General features: G+C 35.8%; 2 protein-coding genes across 2 annotated transcripts in view; both read left to right on the top strand.

The window, feature by feature from the left end:
• The window catches only part of LOC134744634 (ribosome production factor 2 homolog), a 228,528-nt gene that overhangs the window by 136,252 nt on the left and 66,620 nt on the right, over positions 1 to 25,656 (top strand). The window lies entirely within an intron of this gene.
• Positions 1,900 to 25,547, top strand: LOC134744631 (uncharacterized). The gene is made up of 2 exons (XM_063678515.1): positions 1,900 to 2,029; positions 24,160 to 25,547. The coding sequence occupies exons 1-2, from the start codon at positions 2,015 to 2,017 to the stop codon at positions 25,213 to 25,215; spliced, it is 1,071 nt and encodes a 356-aa protein (XP_063534585.1). The 5' UTR covers positions 1,900 to 2,014; the 3' UTR covers positions 25,216 to 25,547.

The raw sequence follows: 25,656 nt of genomic DNA on the forward strand, positions 1-25,656 counted from the left end.
AATTATTTTGGTAACAGAAAAAATAACTTTTATTTTTCTGTGTTATAGTCTGGTTGCCGGCTGCATGAAACCCACCTAATAAAAAAAATAGAAAATACCTACTCTGTGGGGGTAGCTAACTTTTAGTTGCTTCAACTGCTCTTGGTCGGCCGCGGCTTTACTTGCCAATTTTTGCGCAAATGGCAAAAAAGTGGTACAAATTTTATCAAAAAAACCTTATCGAAATCAAAATAGAATGAAACTTGTATGGTAGGATAGTGCCTTTGAGGACAGTAAAAAAAAGTGGTCGGCCAAATCCTGTGTTGGCAGGTTCCTGTGTCCGACCGAAATAGTACCTCGGTACGGTACCACGTGAGAGCTACAATTCACCTCATCGAAAAATAAAATTGAAAAAAAAACTGATATTTTTTTTATCAGGTGGGTTTCATGCAGCCGGCCACCGGACTATTAGTGTGACATGTAATTAAAGATAATCATAAAATCAATTATTACTAAATACGTATTACTTAGAGCAATACATAGAAATGAAACATGTTATTGAAAACAGGTTATCGTCTTAAATTAGTCATTTATTTAATTGATTTTCTTTGCAACTTCTCAAATCTGGTATGTGTATTACCGTTGTTATTACATAAAACAAATATTTATACTTAATTGAATCCTCAGTTACAAGTTAATGTTTTGTTTACAACATACGTTTTGAACACTGAACTTATAGTCCGAAGAGAAATTGTAGAAAATTATTGAGAGCGCCAGTTCCCACTTAACTGTCACATTTTTGACGTAAAATGCTGAAGCATGGCAACAATTATTGTTTTTTTTTAGTTCCACCTTATTTAATTTCTACTATTTTATGTCGCATTATATGTAGATTAACAAAGCTGCTTTGGTACTCGTATTGCCTCACCTGGCATATAGCATGCTGCGAGCATTTCGATTGAATTACAAATTGAAAAAGAACAATGCCCAACTTCACCTGACGAATCGGCCGTATTACATCACGCCCTTTGTAATCGTAATAGGATCTATTCTGGACGAATCTTATCCATAGTGTCCTTGCTACGGCATTGCTTTGGAGTATAAGAAGAAGAAGTACTTAATCTGAGTAATTTGTATAGAGATATATAGAGATTTGGGGAAGTAGGTAAGATCGTCTTTTATTTTTCTGGATGACATGAGTTTAGATGTAAAGCTTTGTTTGGAAATAATAGGCAAGATACTAAATTACAATTATAGTACACGATTGTATTTCTTTCATAGGGTTCTTTCATTTTTATAAGAATTTCCGCAAGTCAGTAAAAAAGCCGGTTTTTATGATATATTTTTTTTTACTTCCAATATTATTTAATGAAACGTTACAGTTAATTTTTAAAACAATGTCAAGTAATGTAGACGAATTATAAAAAAAACCCGGCCAAGTGCGAGTCAGACTCGCGCACCGAGGGTTCCGTACTTTTTAGTATTTGTTGTTATAGCGGCAACAGAAATACATCATCTGTGAAAATTTCAACGGTCTAGCTATCACGGTTCATGAGATACAGCCTGGTGACAGACAGACGGACAGCGGAGTTTTAGTAATGGGGTCCAGTTTTTACCCTTTGGGTACGGAACCCTAAAAAAGATCCAATATATTTGAACTAAAGTTATAGTTTTTCCCTAATTTTCATTTTTCTATTGACTGCTATTATATTGCACACAACTGTAGGTAATGCGCCGGAAAACCGAGTCTCGGTAGTGCTTACAATACAATGTAGTGTGCGTAATTAGCAGGTAACGTCACCCGAATTAATTAGATCATCTAGCGGTATCGATACGGTCAGTGCAGCTAATTTGCATGGTGGTGCATTAGGGCAGCGCGACACGTGCCCGACTGTGCCCAGGGGTTGCCATCGTGCTGTATGGTGGCCGCAGCGCAGGCGCAGGGCGAGAGTGGGCGACCTCATATAGCGGGCGCGGGAGGCGGCTCCTTTATTTGTCGGTTGTGCGTTGCGTGCGAGGGACGTGCAGGGACACTATGCGGACAATACTGGTAAGCCATCCCCTACAATTACCATTTCTTTTGTGATCGTCTTGGGCTAATTTCTTTTCATCGATTAATAATAATAATTTTAGCATTGAAATGTGTTATTATATTTTTTTATGACAATTAAATTATATGTATTCAATAAATACAATGATCACTCACAGCTTAAACATACCTAAATATTCGTCATTATTATTAATTAAATAACACCAATATTTTATCCACAGCGTCACATATTAGAAACAAACGTTTTTTTGTGCAAAATTACTTGCATTCATAATTTTTAAGTAAATCTTGATTTATTTTTATAGCATTGCACCTATAGTAAATATGCCTAGAAGTAGGTAACAGTAGGGCTACACATATGCTAAGTAGATACGCAACTACTGTGTAGTTTTAATGTGAGATACTTACATAAGTAATTATTTTTAAATCATTTACGCATGCAAAAAAAATACTTAAGTATTCTTGGAATTTGTTCATGTAACTACATATTATAATCTATACCTTACGTTAACTAAAGAATTCAAATCTAATAGAAAGCATAAATCCTTCTAGCTACCGGCAAATTCGTAATCATAACACCGCAGTATGGCGTCATGTCACAAATAACTAGGCCTGCGATATACAATAAAGTTACTTGATCAATACACGCAACCCAAGATAAGTAGTCGATTGCGTTTCAATCGATCGTTTAAACGAATTCAGTGACAGTATCCACGGCCAACCTTGAGGCGGCGGCTGACAGGTCATTTTAAAAGTGCTACAAATCTCAAGTAACCTTTCGGCAAAACAAAAATGTTGCTCTCCTTAATAATAAGGCGGAACTAAATGTCGAGCTCCAAACGTATTATTTGGCAAGTGCGTTGTCATATTAAGAGCCAACAGGAGGTGAGCCCGGGTTCAATTTTGAGATTTCAAGTTGAATATCGCCGTCGCTCTGACGGGGGCGGTACCGTGTAGCGAGGGACTATCCCAGTGTGTGTGGTGCACGCACACAGACGTGCACGCATTTTGCGCTCCTCGCCGGCCTCCGCTGGCCGGCCCGCTACCCTATAGCTATGCATACCACATACCACGCCACACACCACCCAGTTCTTTTCTTACTTTATTCTTCGATTATAACTCGTTCGCTCGCTACCACCACTAAGCGTTTGCTTATTCCCTGTTATTGTGTTAACTCCTTGATTTTAAGTAACTGAATTCAATATCCTTCTACAACCTGCAATCTAATTAACATTTCGAGGTACAGAAGAGTAAAAAAACATAACATAACATGAACATACAAGAAAACATTGTTGTATAAAAACATACAAGATAACGGCTGTTAAATTAATCCAATTGAATATTTTTAAATATAAACATAAATATTAAATTATAGTCGTGAGTATTTTAAAAGTAAAACTCCCTTATACCTTGACTTTAAACAAAGTATTTTACTTATAACGTACTTGGTTCGTATGAATTAGTGACATACCTAATTAAAAAAGAAAACTATAACTCCCGCGGGAACAATATAGGCCTTTTCCCTTCAGTACACCTGCATAGAATAAGATCTTTTCAAGCAAGTGTGATTAAAAACAAATTTGCCGCTCTCCGGCTACGTGGAATAGAAAAAAATAGCCTCAGGTTAGATAAAATATCATAACAAAGAAACATGTGATATTTCTTACTTTGATGTAATTATACAGTCTGTTTTTTATTTATGAGTCAGATTTTGATAAAAATGTTTGAAGAGCTAATTCTGGTCGGAATAAATATGAAACCCCAATTTGGGACAATAGTCTAGTCTACAAAACGTTCAAGGTGGTGAAAAATATAGTGTAAGCTGTTCGCATAAAAAAACCGCAAATCGATGTACAGGTTACCCGTTTGGTACACGTATACTAGAGGTCAAAACAAAATTTTTGACCCGCAGTTCCTAAAAAAAATCCCTTAGGAGGGTGCTGAAACCTTTTTTTCATATATTTTTTTTTTTAAACCTATTGTATTCTTCTCTTATCTATCATACGAAAGGGCTTTTTGAAGCGATTCTGAAAATATACCACATCATTACATTTTAGCCAGTTTTAGGGTTCCGTACCTCAAAAGGAAAAACGGAACCCTTATAGGATCGTGCGTCTGTCTGTCTGTGTGTCCGTCTGTCACAGCCTATTTTCTCCGAAACTACTGGACCAATTAAGTTGAAATTTGGTATACATATGTAAGTTTGTGACCCAAAGACGGACATGTAACGTAAACAATAGTTATTTGTTATACAAGGGTGCAAAGTTGTATTTTACCCGCGAGTGTTTCAACACACGAGAAGTAAAATACATTTGCACCCGTGTGTAACACAAAACTTTTCCCCTCACTATAGCGAGGAAAGTGCAACATCCACAGGCGTTAGATCATCTTCATCACTGGAATCACTAATTTTTTTACGATATTATAACAGAAAACACTAGAAATTCTGATTTTTACGTGAGTCGGTGAGAAGAACAGTAAAAATTTTGTTGACAATGTTGATATTTCTGTTCTGACGTATGAAATGTCAACGATGCGTTTTGAAATTGCATCGACTCAACTTGTGCGTTCAGAATTATATTTAACATCATTACAAAAAATCTAACGTTTCTTATGGAATTTTAAGGTTTATGACTTAAAATTATTAAATAAAGCTAAATTTGGTATTTTTTATTAGATTCTCAAACCATTTATTTAATGATAATTAATATCGAACGAAACATTATCATGAGCGTTTTACGTTTTGTTATCTGTCAAGCTACTTAAACACGCTACATCCAAGGTCAAATTACTTTCCCCACTAGTGGATAAAATGCGTTTTTCCCCGCTTGTTTTAAAGGATAATAGGCGGCTTTCCGAGCTAGTGAGGGGAAAATGAATTTTAAACATGGGGGCCACTTTTGGGGGGTAAATGAGAAAATTAAAAATAAAGTATTTCAAACTATATCGTGTTATATATCAAATGAAAGAGCTCATTGTGAGAATCTCTAATACATTTTTTTTATAATTTAGGATAAACAATTTAGAAGTTATTCAAGAAAATAGGCAAAAAATGACCATTCCCCCCCTTTATCTCCGAAACTACTGGGTCTAAAATTAAAAAAAAAAATACACAAAATAGATTTTACCAAAAGATTACAGGAAAACCTATTGGAAATTGCAGTCAAGCGTGAGTCGGACTTAATTACTTAGTTTATATCCGACCCCTACGGGTTTTTTAACGACATTTACTCACGTTTCACTTAAAAAATACATTGTTTAAATTTTGTAATGTACAGAACCCTTGGAACGCGAGTCCGACTCGCACTTGGCCGGTTTTTCTTTTTCGAAAGAATTTTCAAAACATACCAAGTTTGGGCTCCTCCAGTTACGATATGGCTGATTTTTTTTGTACAATATACCACAAATGATACGTGATATCCTCATATCGAACCCCAAAAAAGCAATTTTAAAAATAATTTTATTTAGTTTTTTTTTTTCAATACAGTGACACAACCTACTTCAATACCTATTTTACGAGACTTATGGAACTGTACTGCAGATATGGTACATATTAATCATACAATGATACGTAATATCCATATATCCAACGGGGAATACCTCCTTAACCCTTAAACTTGACCCCAAACATAGTATATTTTGAAAATTCTATTTGTTTTAATTTACAAAAAAAAAGGTATTTTTTTAGGAACTGCGGGTCAAAAATTTTGTTTTGATCTCTTAGTATGCGTGTGCTAAACGGCTAACCTGTACATCGATTTGCGGTTTTTCATTGAAATTGGGCTTGTACGGCTGCCACTAATAGAGATACTAATTCCTACAAATACGTATGATACCTCATTGAATTCGGAATGATGTCTAGAAAAATTGTATTCGAAGCGTTTATTCCCACATAAAAAAAGTTCAAAAGCTTTTAACAAAAAACGGCCAAGTGCGAGTTGGACTCGCGCACGAAGGGTTTCGTACCATTACGCAAAAAACGGCAAAAAATCACGTTTGTTGTTTGGGAGCGACATTTAAATATTTATTTTATTTTAATGTTTCGTTCATATATTCAGATTTGTGTATGAAAATGTGAAACTATTATTTCTAAAATAAATTATTCGTCCCTAATTTACACAAAATGTATACCAAATTTGATCTCATAGCAACAGATAGATCGAAATAGAGGCAAACTGGAAGGCAGAAGCCGACTTTTCCCCTTCCTTTTTGGGGGGGTAGCCAGGACTTAATCTCGTAGCTAATGCGTCATTGTATGAACCAAGGAATAATAAATAGTATTAAACGATATCCCCTGAGGCCAAAGTGCATACTCACTTTACTTACTTCGCCTACTAAGAGGCAAATCGCGACTTTGTTATGGTTTATCGATCTTATCACATCACTAGATTATCGACATTCAATGTCGACTATTGCCCATCACTTTTCTGTCTGTGTACGTATTTAGAAACTTGACTCCGCCCCTAAAATTAGTACGATAAGGACAACTGCAGCTTAGGCGAAAAATCCTGCGTAAAAATCTCAAAAATCGAGGTTTTGTACTCGACTGTTTCCTCCTCCAAAACTTAACCAATCGTAACCAAATTTGGAAATCTAAATGATTATGAAATTGTCTGTGTCGGACTGTTTTGATTTTTTGGCTAATTAATATCAGTTTTGAATACCACGCCTCTCATTGCGGCATAGTCAGTGAGGCCATTTTTGGCCATGTTTGAAGGGCTCTAGCGCCTTAAAAAACAAAAATATCAAAAAAAGCAAAACACACCGACACAGATATTGACAATATTAATCTGTGTTGAAAAAATCATTCCTCTAGCTTCAAAACCCACGGAGGAAACAGTCGAGTACGTTTGTATGGAGAAATGACCACTCCTGTTGGCTCTTAACGACTGAATTACGTAAAACGAGCAAAGCTTGTTACGTTACACTCGGCCACCGTGCACCGCCATTACCTACTCTACTATTCCAGGCTCGACCGGTGGGCGTAGATAGTAAACTGATATCATTTACAATGTTACAACATTTGATATAAAATCAACCAGCTCACTGGAAAGACTGTTCCATTTCTAGGTCGTGTCAAGAAATACTTCGTGTCTATCAAGACTTGGTGAGCGACTATACAAAGCTCTTTTTGTTCCACTATCACAGTAGAGTCAAAACGACTGCACCTTGAACTATTTTTATAACAATGCAAATCGACAATAGACCTTTTCGGACGTATGATCTTGAATATTAAAAAGAGCAGTGTATGGTATTAAAGTCCACCAATAAGTACAGATACCTGTATGTATAAGTGTAGATGATATACCTACACGCTATAGCTAGACGATGTTATGCCTTCAGCGGGCTGTGTCTCACAACGCAATATTATCTGGATTGAGTTACAATTTTCATTGCATCACCTTATGTGACTATGTACAGTTGCCCTAAAGTCTTGGCACCCACTGAACTGGAAATGAGGTTTGCCTTGCATATAAGGAGCACTGTCCCTGACATCGAGCTTGTAAGAATCGTAATTCTTACGTACTCACTCCCTCGTGCTCCATGGTTCTCTTTCTGTAGGATGAACAGGCAGAATTTAATTGTTGCTCTTAGATTGCGATCTGGCCACATTCCTTTAAATAGCTATGCGTTTATGATGCGTAAAGTTGACTCGCCCAAATGTAATTTATGCGGAGTAGTTGAAGACGTGTTTCATGTTACAATGGAATGTCGCCGAGGTGCTGCGCAGCGTCGACTGCTTAATGTCAGGTGCTATGACCTCGGCAGGGTCAATAGTATCCTGGCTTGTCCAGCCTCAGAAGAGGCTGGGCTTCTTTATAATATGGTCAAAGACATCATTCAACTTAGAAATAGTGAAAGTTAGTCTGTTGTAGTTTTTTTTAGAGAGCCACTATGAGGGTGGCATTTGTTTAAAACTTAAAACCCTCTATAAATAAATAAAGATTAAAAAAAAAAAAAAAAAAATTCTTACGTACTTGTTTTTAACATACCTAATTACCATTATAATAATATATGGTTCATATACTTCAGATATGTAAAATAGGTAACTGTCTTGAAATATAGTCAGACGGTTGCAATATTGCTAGCAGAGTTGGGCAAATTTTATCTATTTAAGTATAACCGGGAAGATAACTAATCATATTTTATTTGAAATAACATATTATTGATTTCATCAAACATACATAATAGTATACGAACTAAATTAACCTAAAAATAAAACTAAATCTAAAACCCTAAATAAATCTAAAAATAAACACATAAATCATAAAACTACTGAAAGAGGCCTCCACACGCAACACCCGGTGCAAGGGTGCCCATTACACTCGCTGCGTTAAAGTGAATAAGCGAAATAACTAAATAATCCGTCATTTGTTATTTTGAATTTATCTAGATCAGTTTCATTTTTATCTAGATAAATTAGTTGGGATTTTAAATAAAAGATGAATGTCAGTAGTACAGTCATGTAGAACTAGAACTTAGAAGTGGTCGGGCATGATAAAATGAAAATACCTTCAATGTCTGTGTGACTGATTTATTATTATAAGCTTACTTCAATGACAAACGAGGTCAGTTATCTTCATCTAGATAATTTATCTAAATAAAAAAGTTGTCAACGCACTATTCTATTTGTGATTGAATTTATCTTCGAATAAATTTATTTAAAATGATTTTATTTGAAATCATTATCTAGATAAGAAATTATCTAAATAACGCCCAACTCTGATTGCTAGCAATATGTGGCAGACCCTCAGCACCTCTTATTATATTTGTTATTGGCCAAAACCTAGTTAGTCATACTTGTTATGAACAAAATGCTGCACTTCATGATAAAAGCAAGCCGCTTTGCACAGTGATAGAAGGGACCAAATTGAGCGATTTGACCCGCAGCAGCGGCAGTTTCACCCCTTAGGAACAGAGATGGCGCCACTTCTTTAAAAAAATATTTCAAAAAATTCTATAAACTAAACCAATGAACCGATTTAAATATTTAATATCTCAAATGAAAGCTCATTATATACATTACATTTAAAAAAATACATAAAAAATATATACTGAATACTTTTGACAAAAACGGCATCTTAAGTTTTTTTTTTTTCTCGATTGATAGTTTTTACTTGATTTCTCAAAAAAAATGTATGGAACATGAATAGTTTAATGCATGCATATATTACTGAATAAATAACAAGTATTATAAAAAAAAACCAACACCGATACCTCTCATACTTCACGAAATATGAAAGTTTGAATGTGAGTGTAAATTTCTTCAAAATATATTTCAAAAAATTCTACAAGCTAAACTATTTGACCGATTTCAATGTTTAATATCTAAAATAAAAGCTCATTATATACATTACTTATATAAAAAAATACTCAAAAAACATATACTGAATACTTTTGGCAAAAAACGGCATCTTAAGTTTTTTTTTCTTACTCGATTGATAGTTTTTTTTTTACTTGATTTCTTAAAAAAAAATTATGGAACATGAATAGTTTAATACATGTATATATTACTGAATAAATAACAAGTATTATTAAAAAAACCCAACACCGATACCTTTTATTCTTCACGAAATATTTAAGTTCAATTATGCACGCTCTTACAAATAAATTTATTTAAAAGAAATCTTCAACCGCAGTAAGTGCACTGATTTTAATATGAAATGTGTCATATGAATTGGTGCTGTTTTTTTTTAAAGTGACTTCATTCGTAAACAAAAAACATGTCCTCTTCGGGTTCACCGGTAGATGTAGAACTGAAAAAGAAAAGTCGTTTTGAAGGACTCGTACCTTTCCAATACTACAAAATCACCGATCATACATGAACTGGTTGCTGTAGATTACTGTTGAATTATTTTTGTGCCTGTAGATTACTGTTGAATTATTTTTGTGCCTAGCTGATTACCATTAAACCTATAATTTTGTGCCAAAACTATAATTAGTGGTTACCAAGCGGGCTATATATGGGGAAACGCTCTGAAACCAGAAGTTTCCATACCACGTCCATCTTCTTGGGATGGACTAAGGAAAAAGAGAGTTGGACTCCAGAATGGTCGGCAGTTACAGCGATTTGGTCGCAATGAAGCCTCTTGGACCATTGTGGCTGCAAATCTGGCTGCGAAACTATGCGTTGCGGGTGTCGTCGCGTCAGCTTACCATGCACAGCCCAGTGTAAATCATGCAAAGGTGGCTGTACAAATCAAAAGTAAGTTAATGTAGTTCTCAATCCAGGGTTATTTTGCATGCTGACCACTGATTATAGGTCTGGCACAAAATTATAGTTTTAATGGTAATCAGCTAGGCACAAATATAATTCAACAGTAATCTACAGCAACCAGTTCATGTATGATCGGTGATTTTGTAGTATTGAAATGGTACGAGTGCTTCAAAACGACTTTTCTTTTTCAGTTCTACATCTACCGAAGAGGACATTTAAGTTTTTTGTTTACAATGTAGTCACTTTAAATAAAAATAATTTTTATTTTGTTATATTTTTTTGTAATTCAGCACCAGGAAAAAACTTTATTCAGTTTTTATTTATTTATTTTTTATTTATTAAAATAAATTGGGTGATTTCTTTTCATATGACACATTTCATATTAAAATCAGTGCACTTACTGCGGTTGAAGATTTCTTTTAAATAGATTTATTTGTAAGAGCGTGCATAATTGAACTTAAATATTTCGTGAAGAATAAAAGGTATCGGTGTCGGGTTTCTTTTATAATACTTGTTAATTATTCAGTAATATATACATGTATTAAACTATTCATGTTCCATATTTTTTTTTTTAAGAAATCAAGTAAAAACTATCAATCGAGTAAGAAAAAAAACTTAAGATGCCGTTTTTTGCCAAAAGTATTCAGTATATGTTTTTTGAGTATTTTTTTGTAAGTAAAGTATATAATGAGCTTTTATTTTAGATATTAAACATTGAAATTGGTCAAATAGTTTAGCTTGTAGAATTTTTTGAAATATATTTTGAAGAAATTTACACTCACATTCAAACTTTCATATTTCGTAAAGTATGAGAGGTATCGGTGTCGAGTTTTTTGTGTAATACTTGTTGTTTATTCAGTAATATGCACATGTATTAAACTATTCATGTTCCATACATTTTTTTTGAGAAATCAAGTAAAAACTATGAATCGAGTAAAAAAAAACTTAGGATGCAGTCTTTTTGTCAAAAGTATTCAGTATATTTTTTTTGAGTATTTTTTTAAAAGTAACGTATATAATGAGCTTTCATTTGAGATATTAAATATTTAAATCGGTTCATTGGTTTAGCTTGTAGAATTTTTTGAAATATTTTTTAAAGAAGTGGCGCCATCTCTGTTCCTAAGGGGTGAAACTTGCGCTGCTGCGGGTCAAATCACTCAGTTTGGTCCCTTCTATCACTGTGCAAAGCGGCTTGCTTTTATCATGAAGTGCAGCATCCGGGCAAAAAATGGCCATAACAAGTATGACTAAGTACAACGGACATACCTAACTTTCCTTCAGGGTGAGAGGCCAATAATTAGCATGATGACACATTTTGAAATCTCTTTTAATATTATGGGTACACTTGTATGGGTTCCATTACGAAAAACACAATATTCTCATAAGTTTAAACATAAATAAAATTTCATTTTTTTAAAGCTAGTTTAAACACTTTAAACCTCGCGCGAAAACGCCTCGCGTCCATATGTGACGTCACGGTTTTTAGTTACTGGTAGGGTGGTAAAAATTATTTACATTACATGAGTACTTTACACACGAATATATTACTTTACATACTTACAGTTACGAATTTTCCTGAACCCGAATGATATTGTTAATACAACATATATTATATATTATATATTATATTACGATTAGAGATGATAAATACATTACAAAAATTAATCACAATAACTCATTTTACACAAAAACTCTCACACGGTTGCAATTTAAGATGAATTATTAATTATTTGGATGCATGTAAACTTTGAGTGAAAATACCGGGCGCCGCTTGCTTATATTTAGCATTTAATTTATTTAATAACAAATAAATATTTACTTTATATCGTGTTATAATATTTTTTATACGTAATAAATTTTTAATGGTGAAATTAATTTTTTTTTGAACATTCAAACTCTTTGGTGAGGACGTATAATAATAATAATAACGTTCTACATGACATTAAAGCTCTCCAAGGGGCCTCTACGTGTTGGATCTATATCCCCACGCAAGCCTAACAAAAGATCGGGATTTATAGGCCCGTGAAATCCGAGGAGATACAAATAATAATAATAATATATTTATTGCTTTCACATTGGTATTACAGATGTTTTTAATTGATAATGTATCACAACATGACACCCTGTAAGGGTATTGCAATTTTATCTATCTACTCTAAACTAACACATAAATGTACTTAAATTAAACACAGAGATAACATTACACAAAAGATATACCTACCTAAGTTCTATGTAAGTATTACTTATATGTCTATTAGTGGTATTTATTACAATCAAAATATTCTTGTATAGAATAAAAACAATTACTTGTTAAATAATTTTTCAAGCAGTCAACAAATTTTTCATATTTTTGCTCTCCCGCTATTTCCTTTGGGAGACTATTGAAAATTCTTATCGACATATTATAGGGGCTCTTTATTACTTATTTGTAAGTTACTGGCGGGAAGGGCTATTTTATTTTGGTGTCTTAAATTTAAGGTACAAGTATTATGACGATCTTTAGCTTTTAAATATAGGTCAGGATGTTTTCTTACAAATTTACATGTTTCTAATATATAGAGGGATGGTAGAGTTAAAATATTAAATTTTTTAAAGTACGGTCGGCAACTTTCTTGGTTCTTGATATTACTTAATATTCTAATACACCTTTTTTGTAATATGAATAAATCTGCACTATTTGTGCTATTACCCCACAAATTGATCCCGTATTGGAGCCATGTCTGGGTAAATGCATGATAAGCACTAAGAGCCGTTTTTAAACCTGTGGTTTTTTTAATATTTTTGAGGGCATAAGCAAAGCATGATATTTTCAAGCTAATTTTATCTATATGGATTACGGTCAATTCCAAGCTGCCCAAAGAAATATATGTAATGGAATGATGACGTCACGGTTTGGCTCGCTTCTGATTGGTGTTTCAGTCAAAATGGCCGATTGAAGAATTTTGCATTTATTTTATTGAAAATATTAATAATCCTAATGTTCGAATTTAAACTATCGTGAGACACACTAACTTTAAGCTAACCTAGGCTCTCCGAAAACTGTCGCGCGAGTGAGTCGAGTGACTAAAAATATGTGAGTGAAACCGTATAATTATTAGCTTAAAATCCTAATGTTTATACCTACTAAAATTGGGTCATTTTTTTAAATTATATTAACATATATGTTTCTTTGAAACCATTATTTCCATGATTATTTGTTGCTGTCATCATGCCAATTTTATTATCTCCGTTGCCCTACTCAGTGTAAATGATCCTTCACTTTCTTTCAATGCTTGAATTCATTTAAATGTCCAAATCGTGTCGTGAGAGTTGAGATCCGTGCTATCGGCACTTTTTAAACGTTAACAAACATCGCATAAATACAAATTAATTTTTAACAAGCAGAAACGTCTGCGATTGGAAAAATTACTGCCTTGGGTGAGACTTGAACTCACGGCCTCTGGATCGATACTCCAGCGCTCTGCCAACTGCGGCCGTGAGTTCAAGTCAGTTTTGCCACTTTTAAATTTATTCTAAGCTTAATCGCATAAATACTTCAAACGTTCGTTTTCTGCCTAATAATTAGTAATAAATCAGAGTTCGCTGTAATCGCATAGCGATCAAACGTGATATGAAGTGATAACCGATTAACTAGTTTCTGATGACATGACTCACTTTTGGTTTTCTTTGCAAATTAGAAATTACGAATTAGAAAAGTTATTACTATAAAAATTTCTCGACAGGTTTATAATACCACACAAACCGTGTGAGCTAAATTTCTCACTTTGAATGGGAACCATAATATGTATTATCATTCAATTCAATCATAGAAACTGCCAACAGAATAAACCGCAACGAAAACTGAGAAACAGATATGGATTTTCAGGAAACAGTCACATATGTATATGACATCGTGGCAGAAAAAGGATGTAAAAATATTATAAACATATCGTCACCTCTAACTCGCTTCCACAAAATGTTCCACTGTAGTACTGGATAAATTACATACAGTTTCGCGATGGTGTTCTTCTAGATTGACCACAATTTCAAGAGAAAGAATCCAATGCCCATGAAACTTACCGGATTAATTGACAGATATACAGACTTTAAATTAGCAGTTGGCTAAAATTTCAGTTTAATTTTTTGTTTACTTTTTACATGTACAAAACATTGTCCAGATTTCACTCCGCATACCTTATACCTATACCTATTTATTAAATACTGTAGGTATAATAGACTCTTAAATATAATATACCTCGTAACATAATATCTAATCATATATGTATCGTTCCTTACTATATTATCATAATTTTCTTGTATCCACAGTTGGTACTTTCACCTGCAATTTACCATTAGAAAGACTCAGTTTCCGATAAATCAAAGATAAACTCTTACAATTGAAAGAGAAAACTCGGATTGTTTTGTCTTTGAGTTTTTTACATCAACTTCGTCCATGAAATTTATTATATTTTATTTGACTTTTCTTTATATCATATAGATATTTTTTTTTTTAATATTATGGTTTTACTTTAACAATAATGAGGTGAATAAATCGTAGGTTTAAGTGCATTTTCTGCAATCCTAAACTAACAACCCCAATCTTTCTCAGGAGATCAGATAATTCATAATGAACAATAACACGATTTGAAGTTGATTCCTAAACTGTTTTTTTTTTCCGATGTATACATACCTACATACATAATATGAACATATGAACTAATAGAGCTATCAACATGTTATACAATACAACCAGCTAATTACTTGACCTCCCTATACAGGCTTGAGTAGACAGTATCGGCGGCTACCCCGGTTTCGGGATAAGCTAGCACGCACTAAAATAATTACGAATATCGTTACTTTTGTCTAATTAGCCATGACTGCAGCGCAACGCCACGCGGAAGCGTTCGCCATTGTATCGTAACATTCGTAACTTACAGGTATTGTTGGTACCTGTACTAGTTGGATGAGCCCTCAAATTAGCTCATTAAAATAATATAAGGTTGTGCGGTACAGTTCCGTCAGGGGATTACAAAAAATTGTTTTAAATTATTTCCGAGTGTGCAAATTAATACCAATATTATATCTTGGGTTGCTCTAAGCAATGCCATTTTCAATCTCATTATCTGAAGATGAATACCACTATGTTATTGTTCAGAGAAAGCTGATATCTTTGTCAGTGGTGAGCTGCGTGTAGCGCCTATCGTTCTTTGATTCACGTGAGCTTTATTAATAGCTTGATCGCTATTTGCAATAGGGGATATTACTGCAATGTTCTGCCAAGCCACCAGAGTGCAGCACTAGCCTTTTTACCATAGAGTAACTTATACATACTGAACCTTTAACAGGGTTTTGAAAAGTTTTCAGAGATGAAATATGACATTGATGCATCAAGGCGGTTTGTTTGCAGAGGACTTACCGGGAAACGCGAATCCGAAATTTCGCAATCTGCCTCTTTATCGCTCGAATATGCAAGAGTGAGTGAAATTTCGATTTTGTTGTTTCGCGATAGATCCTCAGATTGCGGTAGTGGCGCCCCCTACGCAGAGTTTCGCGTAATATTCCCTATTGTCCAACGGGGGGAACAACCCACAAATCATAACCAGTTAAAAACTTATTTTACCAAATATAACCTAAAACTCGACGAGAAAGTTTTCTGAGATCATTATTATTATTGCTTTTATTTGCAGTTTTGCTTATGGTCTTTGGTAATTTCTTTAAAAAAAGCAATTTTTGGGACTTCAAAATACAATTAGAGACAGTTTACTCAGGTTAGACTAAGTTAGGTATTTTTTATAACATTCGCGAAAAAATTATTCGAAGATTTTAAAATTACAGCAAATTATCCCACTAATATCAATATCTTAATAAACACCATATTTAACAAGTTTTTGTTTAGGAGTAACATTATTTAATGTTTAAAAAAAATATAGCCCGGAATGTCCCGCGTGAGTAATGCCTTGCAAAAGACTTCAACGAGCGCTGCACAGTGCACACCCACCCCGCACGTCTTCCATAAACAATGCCTCATTATGAGCAGCACCCACTATTCAATTATAAACACATTGAGAAAACACTGTAACAACATATAGTTGCAAAATTTCTAAACACACCTAGCTCAATAAACAATTAAAAAACATTTTCACTTGCGCATTGAAGCGAATTTAATAATAAAAAAATATTGCAGACCGTCTGCCACTTTATAAAAAAAATAAAGTGCTGGTATGCATTTAAAAAATTTATAGATTTGTTGATCTTAAATTATTGCTAGTCATATTTAAACTGCCAGTTGTCCTCGAATTAAACAGACTTATACATATGTTACAGTACTTGAATATAATTTTATTTCGAGATGAATGCTTTCAGTTTTTTGCAAATTTTCCATACATAAACTGGTATATTTAGCTGGCGACAAGTATCGTTGTGATCGTTGGTCACCTTGAGTGGCGGAAGCAGCGGCTTACGGCGGGCGAACTCATGCAATTTGCTCGACACGCCGAACATTCCGCGGAGCATTCGGGACTAATTTAAATATTTTACACATAAATTAAATTTAAATCAATCAATCAATCAATCAATCAATGTTTTTATTTGTTAAACATAGGTACATAGGTGTTACAATAATTACTTAGAATCACTATGTCTTACCAGCATTAGGTATACAAATTTGTTTGTGTTGGTAAGTTTAATAATAAACTGCATGCATAAATCTTACTCTAAACATTACATTAAATTAAATTATTGTCTCTTTTATATTCGTCAATGGAGTAATACGCTTTGTTTGATAAGAATGCAAACAGAAACTAAGTATATTTGCCTTCTGTCTGCACTATTCAGAATCTAGATGTCATCTTCCTTCTGTTAGTTAGGTACTCGTAAGTACTTTATTCCAACAGTTTTTCCTATCAAGAAGCACGTCTCTCTCACACAAAAAATTATAACACCTACGAATATCTTTAACCTTCTGGACGCCAATGACGGATATATCGGCACCGCAGGTCCAACGCCAAAGACGGATTAATGCGTCACAGACCACAGAGCAACATAGACCTACGTGCATGTCAATTTCAGTTTTGACACTTCGGTGACGTGGCGTCCGAGTGACAGCTTTTGTGTTTGACGCGGCGTCGAAAAGGTTAAACTGAATTAACCTTGCAACCACCGTACTCATCGTACCTTTAATATGAACTTTCCGTGTACGGACAGGAAGTATGGCAAATTGGAAATAATTTAGTATAATAGCTGATGTTTTTATAGGCCAAGCAATATAAGACTATAGTTAGGAGATGAACATATCAAAAGTCCCCGACCGTAACCCTGGTTCTGGAGGGAGGTCTGAAGGTTAAATTTTTCGGTTTTTCGATTATATCTCGGAAACTATGCGTCTGAGCGACATGGCCGCTTATACAAAATGAAAAGTAATTTAATTTGTTACAAGTTTTATTAAGTCAAGTTTTTTGATATCTTGTATAGTTTTTAAGATGTATGGCTCTCATTTTTATCTTGATTATCTACATCAGTGAAGCTGCTAGGCCGGGTTTGGTTACGTTTCCGCATAAATCGGGGGTGCTGAATTCATTTATGGTATCAATCAACATTGACACCTTTCCAAAGTAAAGTTTAGTTTCATGTAACATGTGTCGACGCGAAGTGTAAATAAACCTCGCTTAAAATACAACTCAAGGTTAAACTGTTACTTAATGTTGAAATATACATATATCAGTTACGCTTCCGCATAACACTCGGTTTATTGTCATAATGCGTTTAGTCGCTCAATAACGTTGTTAGTAAATATACAACAGGTGATTGAGGTGATAAAGGTCGGCGGATTGCATCACGCACAAATACAAGCTCATTGAGATCGATTTCTGAAAGTGTAGCCATTTGCATGGCTTGCGACAGCCGGCACTGCCCAGAAAACTAATGCTTAGGTTTCCCAATCAATTATTAATTGCTCTTACTTAATTGACCTTACAGTAAATTATCAGTTACACACGCGTTGTCTAAATTTAAGGAATAACCAACCGTTTAAAAAATAATTGCTAGTTATCAAATGATAATAACGTTGCAAATCCTTTTTTGTATCCAATAATTATTCTCGTAAGTGCATGGATTTGCATTTATTAGACCCTCTAAGTATAAAATTGCTCTTACAGTTGCGTTGTATAATTACCGTTATTTACAAACTTAGACAGTCATTTCCGAGTGTTATCGGTAAATTATGAGTAGTGTTACATTAGCAGATTATGCAGATTTTCCTTGGTATGTTAATTAGATAAGTTGATACGCTTTTCTTTTCCACTTGGAAAAGCATAACAATACACGTCATAATAACACCTTTCCCATACTTTTTAACCTAATTGCTCAACTATACGTAACTTAAGCAGACACAAATAATCCTGAAAAGCAAGTATAACTCGAACATTGTCGAACTAGTTTACATAAAGATACCTAGTTATGGCCACAGTCTCGAGGTAGGTATTTAGTCTAGCTTTCGTACCTGTCTTGGTGCAATCTTGCGTCAGTACATATGATATCATTGGTACTTTTATTGAGCATAACAGAATTCTAGGAAGGCGTGGACAGTGCCAAAGACAAGTACCAAATAAGACTGTCAATCTGCACTAGATTGTCATTGCTCTCATTCGAGTACAAAGTCGCGTGCCTCATCATTCTAGTATGCCGCAACTTCGAGTGGTCTCTACCTCACGTACTTAGAGGTAAAATAATATGCGTTGTAATGTAGGAACAAAAATACTTCTCTAAATAGCTACGTAGGAAAAAACACCAACATATGTAACAATGCTAAAAGGGTTCGTCCCCTAACGGGGTTAAACGGGGGTTGAAAGTTTGAATCCAATACAAATGCTTTGAAACTTCTTAGGAAGGCATAATAGACGATTGCAAAAAAAGTAACATCAACGTTTTTGGAAATTTAACCCCTCAGGGGGTTGAAAAGGGGATGAAATTTTATTTTAAGCTAGGAACTTGAACCTTTGCTAAAATATTATATTAAAAATCAAGAAAACCACTATCAGCGCTTTTGAAAATCCATCCCTTAAGGGGGTAAAAAAGGGGTTGAAAGTTTGTATGGAGGTCAAACATTTTTTGAGTGCGGAACTTGAATCTTTATATAAAGGACCAACGACGACTGGTCACCACAAAAGTACCCAATACCCTACTCAGAAGCCGAAGGGCTTCTTGCTGCAGAGGAAATACTGGGGCCGTCTCAACAGAATCCGCACAGGTCATGGCAGGTGCAATTATATGCGACACAAATGGGGATGGAAAGAGAGTCCGTTGTATGACTGCGGCCTTGAAGACCAAACTACCCAGCACATTGTTGAACGATGCCAAAATAGACGTTTCCAAGGCAGCCTCTTTACCTACCAATCGGACACCTGACCAAAGAATATAATACTCACTAGGAGAAGAACGATAACTCCATTCAAAAAAATGCCCCTTTCAAAAGTTATTTTATACGGGAACACCCAAATATTCCGAAATACGTTTTTCCGATTTTTATAACCACGATAAAATAAAATCACGAATGTGCTATTTCCGAAAACTTAAAATCCGATTGTCATTTGACCGAAAGCTTAAAGTTCCGATTATACACTTTTCCGAAAATATTTTTTTCCGAATTCTTAAATTCCGAAAAATCATTGTGCGATCGGAAGTAAAATAATTCGGTATTCAAAAAATTCGGTCTTTTGTAAGGTCGGAAAAATGAAATTCGTGATATTCAAATAAAGACTCACGTTTTAGTAATTCGGTATTCAGAAATTCGGTTTTTTGTTGAACTGCGAACCTGCGAACCCGAACTGTTGCCAGAAATGGGTTAGGTTTGGTTAGAACTGCGACCCCCAAGAGAACGAACTGTTGCCAGAAGTGGGTTAGGTTAGGTTAGAACTGCGACCCCCAAGAAAACGAACCGCTGCCAGAAAAGTGGATTAGGTTAGGTTAGAACTGCGACCCTCAAGAAAACGAACTTTAACAATATATTCGGAATATCGTTATTCGGAAATTTAAAAATTGGGATATTTAAAACAGGAATCACGTCAATTCGGAATAAGGGCAATTCAGTATTCGTGATTTTGAAAATCGTAAATGTTAAATTCGACGTTTGTCACTGTCGGAATTGTTATAATCGGAATTATATGGTTCGGAATTGAAAATTTCGGAATAATGGCAATTCGGAATTCGTGATTTCAAAAATCGTAATCGTCCCTAATGCCGAATTCATTTATCATATCAAAATGATAGCATTCCGAAGTAAAAACCCAAAAAATATGAAAAAAAAATTACTTTACTTCAAGTTCCGCCTCCAGGGGAGAGGGAGAGAAATTAGGGGTGAATAGCCGCTTACTGACACAGACCGAATTCCACGCGGGCGGAGCCGCGGGCACAGCTAGTAAATAAATATTGGTTAAAGTGTTAAAGCAAATGACAGAACACGAGTGATCATTATAAGCGTTTCGTTTTTTCCTTTTGAGATACGAAACCCTACAAAATTTGTACAAAACAACTGTTCCTAGCGCTCCCGTGGTTCGTTAGTCCTGTTCAACGACAGCCGAATTTATACAATACCTACTTCATGCCTATACATAATTTTTGCAGTGCGTGACTACAGTGTGGACAGATGTCTCATGTAGAGCGAGCTGCAAAAGTACATACCCACTTTATGACGCGCTTTCGCAGCTGTGTATTTACCAGGTATATACATACTTACACGGAGATCGACAGTGTTTTTAGTTACTAGTCTCTAGTACTGTGTACTGCGGTAGGTCACTCGGCAAGGTCCACCACTTCCACAACACTTGAAAGTGGCGGGTTGCATGCCGGCATTCCAGCGACGAAATTGAGTTTTATTATAGCAAATTCCAACTATGCAATGAACGCTGGGAGAAAATGCTTGTTAAGCACCACTTATTTTATTAGTACCTAACACTAAACAGCGCATCTGCATAAAGTTATTTATACTTATGTTAATGCATACCTACCTAATGGTATAATTTTAAATCTAGTTTGAGGTAGAGAGAAATTTACCTCAAACAATATAAGGTGGATATACGAGTACAATACAACACGTCGCTAGGGAGATATTAAATAGATCTTATAATATGGAGTAGTATGGACCATTTTATCTTAATAAAATGATTTATATAGTTCAGCGTTTCTCAAACTTTTTTGGTGATGGAACCCTATTGGAAAGTGAAAACCTTGACGGAGCCCCAAATATAACATTTTCGTTCGTCACTGTCGACCAGTCATAGAAGAGCTGGTTTTTGACTTTTTTTCTTATTACAAGTATTCTCGCGGAGCCCCCACAGAGGCTTTGCGGAGCCCCAACAGAGGCTTTGCGGAGCCCTAGGGCTCCGCGGAGCACACTTTGAGAATGGCTGAATAGCTAATAACTTTATATATCTGAAATACTGTATGATTACAACTTTGTTAAACTTGTTAAGCTCTCAGAACTTGATACCCTTGATACCTAAATAGGATGTGGGAAGTGTTAACTTGCACCTGCATCTAATTAGTGCTTGTTCCTCCTTTATGTAAAAACACCTGAACGAATGTCAATATGAAATTTGGCGCACAGATAAAAAAGAACATAGGTACTTTTTACCTATCCCGAAATACACCGCGCTGGTTGAGATTTAGTATGAGCGTACTGAGACTGAGGGAGGGGGTGGGCGCAATTTAACGACTTCTAGGCGGACGTAGGCTAGTTGCGTCTTGACGCTAATGATGACGCTCGATCGTCCACAAAATGAAAACATGACCACCACACAGCGATTGGGTGCGACCGAGACCCCACACACCACACGCTAGCTGTATAGTGTGATTTGGGCACTCATGTCGAGTGCATACTGACGACTATATCTAGTCAAATAGTTTGTAATATTGTGTAATATTTAAAAAAATATGTAATAATAAAAACAAATCTAGTTCGCCTAAGGATCACTCCTTAATAATCACCTAAGGGTCAATTATTTTACATTTTTTAGGGTTCCGTACCCAAAGGGTAAAAACGGGACCCTATTACTAAGACTCCGCTGTCCGTCCGTCTGTCTGTCACCAGGCTGTATCTCATGAACCGTGATAGCTAGACAGTTGAAATTTTCACAGATGATGTATTTCTGTTGCCGCTATAACAACAAATACTAAAAACAGAATAATATAAATATTTAAATGGGGCTCCCATACAACAAACGTGATTTTTTTGCTGTTTTTTTTTCCCTATTGGTACGGAACCCTTCGTGCGCGAGTCCGACTCGCACTTGGCCGGTTTTTTTTATAATGTTCCATGCAATTCAATACCTTTTTTTGACAAAGAAGATTCACGACTTACCTTGAACTCTTGTCTCCCTTGGCTCAGAGAATCAATCTCCCGTAGTGCTTCGTATCAGTGACGTTGCAGCGACGACGTGGCGAAGTTGCTCGTCGTTACGGCGATAAGTGTCACGGAACATTTTGTCACCTGTAGGCAGAGCACATGATTCGCGCGACAGTATATCGCCGCGAGATATAGACTACCCGTCTTCTACTAACTGTATGAATTAAAGAGGGACGGGTAGTCTATGTCGCGGCGAGATACTCTCGCGCCAATCATGTGCTAGCCCGGCTGGTGTGTTAAGATTGTTTTTATGAGGATGATAACTGGGAATTTAACTAGCTAACATAACAGCCCCCTAGTGGGTATATAGTGACCCTGCGTACGAAACAGGGGATCCCGGATTCGAATCCCGGTAAGGACATTTATTTATGTTGTGTGTGTGTGTGACACGAATGTTTGTTCCTGAGGTGTGGATGTTATATACATGTACCTATTGTATTTATCTATTTAAGTGAGTATATCATCGCTTAGTTTCCATAGTAGCTAATGAAAGCTTCATTTAGTTTGGGGCTAGGACATCTGTCTGTGTAAGATTGTGCCCAAATATTATTTATTTATAATTAATATAATTATTCCACAAATTCTTCCTGTCTAAATAGATCTTATAACATTGAACCTATTTTTTAGTAACACTTGTGATGATAAGTGGATATAAATCTATTAAAATTAATTAAATCACCTTCACGTATAAATTTTTGTGACTTTTCTTTAAATGATGAACCAGTGAACTGACGTGAGTGACAGATATTATTTCGTCTATAGGCTTACCTCCTGGGGCCCATTTCTCGAACGGTATTATTAACTACTATACTATGTATGTCTATGGTATTAGACTAATATTATCTCTATTATTTATTTTGTCCACGAACAGTCAAATTCTATTAATATTAGACTAATATCGCTCGAGAAATGGGCCCCTGAAAGGTTATATTAAATATTTTTTAAACTAATAAATGAATTGTTAACTTCATCATTAGTTGGTCAAACCAATTTGGCAGTAAATAAGAACAAAAATAACTAAACTCCTCTCACTCCTTTTCTTTTGGGTGCTAATACTAGTGTAAGACAAAGATAGTACGATTACGATACGATACGATACGATCATTTATTGATAAAAAATATTTTTACATGTCATTCTCTCTGTCTATGTTTGAAATGTTACCTTTACCAAACTATATGTTACCTTTTGTATTTTTAGCATGACTTGAGAGTGTGGAAATAAGAGAGAGAGAGAGAAAATTTATTTAACATCACAAAACATTATTTTATTAAACATAAAATATGTAGGTTAATAGTTTACATACTAATGTACCTAACTAGGTACATTACTTCGTAACTAAATTAATTGACATTGGCATTAAAGACAGCGTGATGTTAAAAAGGAGTCTCGACTCAGCATAATGTTGCAGTAAATTTACTGCAACGCTGGTTTTCAGTCGGATCCTATGAACAAAAAGAAAAAGAAAACTTGGTTTAGAATATCTCATCTTGGTTAGATTAAACTGATGATTAATGCTTAAATTCTGCTCGTTTCAGATATTAGCGCTTTGCGCTGCCACGGCGTATGGTCAATACAACGGCTCGCCTGCTCCTCGGAGGATACAAATTCCCGGAGCCATATCTCTAGGCCCCGCCCCCGGCGCCTTCCGCCAGGGACGGCTGCAGAACGGCCCCCCGGCCGGCGCGCCCCGCTTGAGGAGGCCCGGCCAAGGCAGGCCTTCCTTCAAGTCCGTGGACGCGTCTCCCAGACCCAATCTACAGTCAATCGAGGAGCCCTCCAAACCGGTCACCGAAGAACCCGAAGACGAGGTCGAAATCAACACTCCCACCGCCTTCGCCCCTAGCATTTTCACCACACCGGAACCTCAAAACGATTTCTTTGATTTCACCACCACATCTCAGCCGAAGCCGCCGATAGCGTTCAACCCGCCTCCATTCCAGCCGTCCTCGACTCCGTCTGTCTTAAGACCCGAGCCGATCAGACCCACTCAGTACAGACCATTATTGCAGCCGCAATCTTTCGCCCCCATCAGAAATGAAGCCCCTTTCAAGCCTCAGCCGGTGCGCCTCCAACCTCTGTCGAGCAGACCTCAGCGGCCGTCGTTCAGGCCGGAGCCCAAACCCTTGGTAGAGGAAGACGAGGCCCCTATCCAACCAGTCAGACACAGGCCTCAGCCGCAGGAGCCTGTCAACCGAGCACCGGCCAAAACGTACGTTCAACAGAACTACAAACCCTCTAACCCGAGGGAAAAGAAACCAGTTGCTCAAATCATTCGCAAATTCAGGGATGAGAACCCGGACGGAAGCATTTCGTGGGGATTTGAAAATGACGATGGTTCATTCAAGGAGGAAACTATAGGTATCGATTGCGTTACGCGTGGAAAGTATGGTTATGTGGATCCTGATGGTTTGAAACGAGAGTACAACTATGAGACTGGCATCCCCTGCGACAAGAGCAAGGAACAGCAAGAAGAGAAAGGGTTTATAGACTACCAAGAAAACAAAGCAGTCTTACCTAATGGTATCACAATTGATCTCAACCAGATGGGTAAAAAATCTAAGAGGCCGTTCAGGTCACCCAGTAACCACTAGGTATTAGGAATCTATTTATTAGTAGTGAAATGTAAATGATGTAAGGACATTAAATATTTGTTACCTTGTGATAACAAGTGTAACAAGCATGAGGACATTACATTGAGGTGACTTAAGGTGCCCACCCATTACCAGCCCACCGGCACCCGCCGGACGATATCGGCCTGTCAGTTAGAACAAAAATTTTACAGTTCCAAAGAACTGACAGGCCAATATCTTCTGGCGGACTGGTAATGGGTGGGCCCCTTAGTTCAGTTTTTAATTGCTTGTGTTTAAGTTGACAAATGAAATGTGAAAATAACATGAGTGTGCAATTAAAAACATTTTGTAATTACATTGTTTAATTGATAAAGCATAGTAAAATCTAACAATCCCACAAACTTAGCATTCTAGTCACAAGTGGTAAAAAAGTTAAAAGTAATTAATGAAATTATGAAATAC

The sequence above is a fragment of the Cydia strobilella genome, chromosome 10, assembly GCF_947568885.1.
Source record: "Cydia strobilella chromosome 10, ilCydStro3.1, whole genome shotgun sequence".
Lineage (NCBI taxonomy): Eukaryota > Metazoa > Arthropoda > Insecta > Lepidoptera > Tortricidae > Cydia > Cydia strobilella.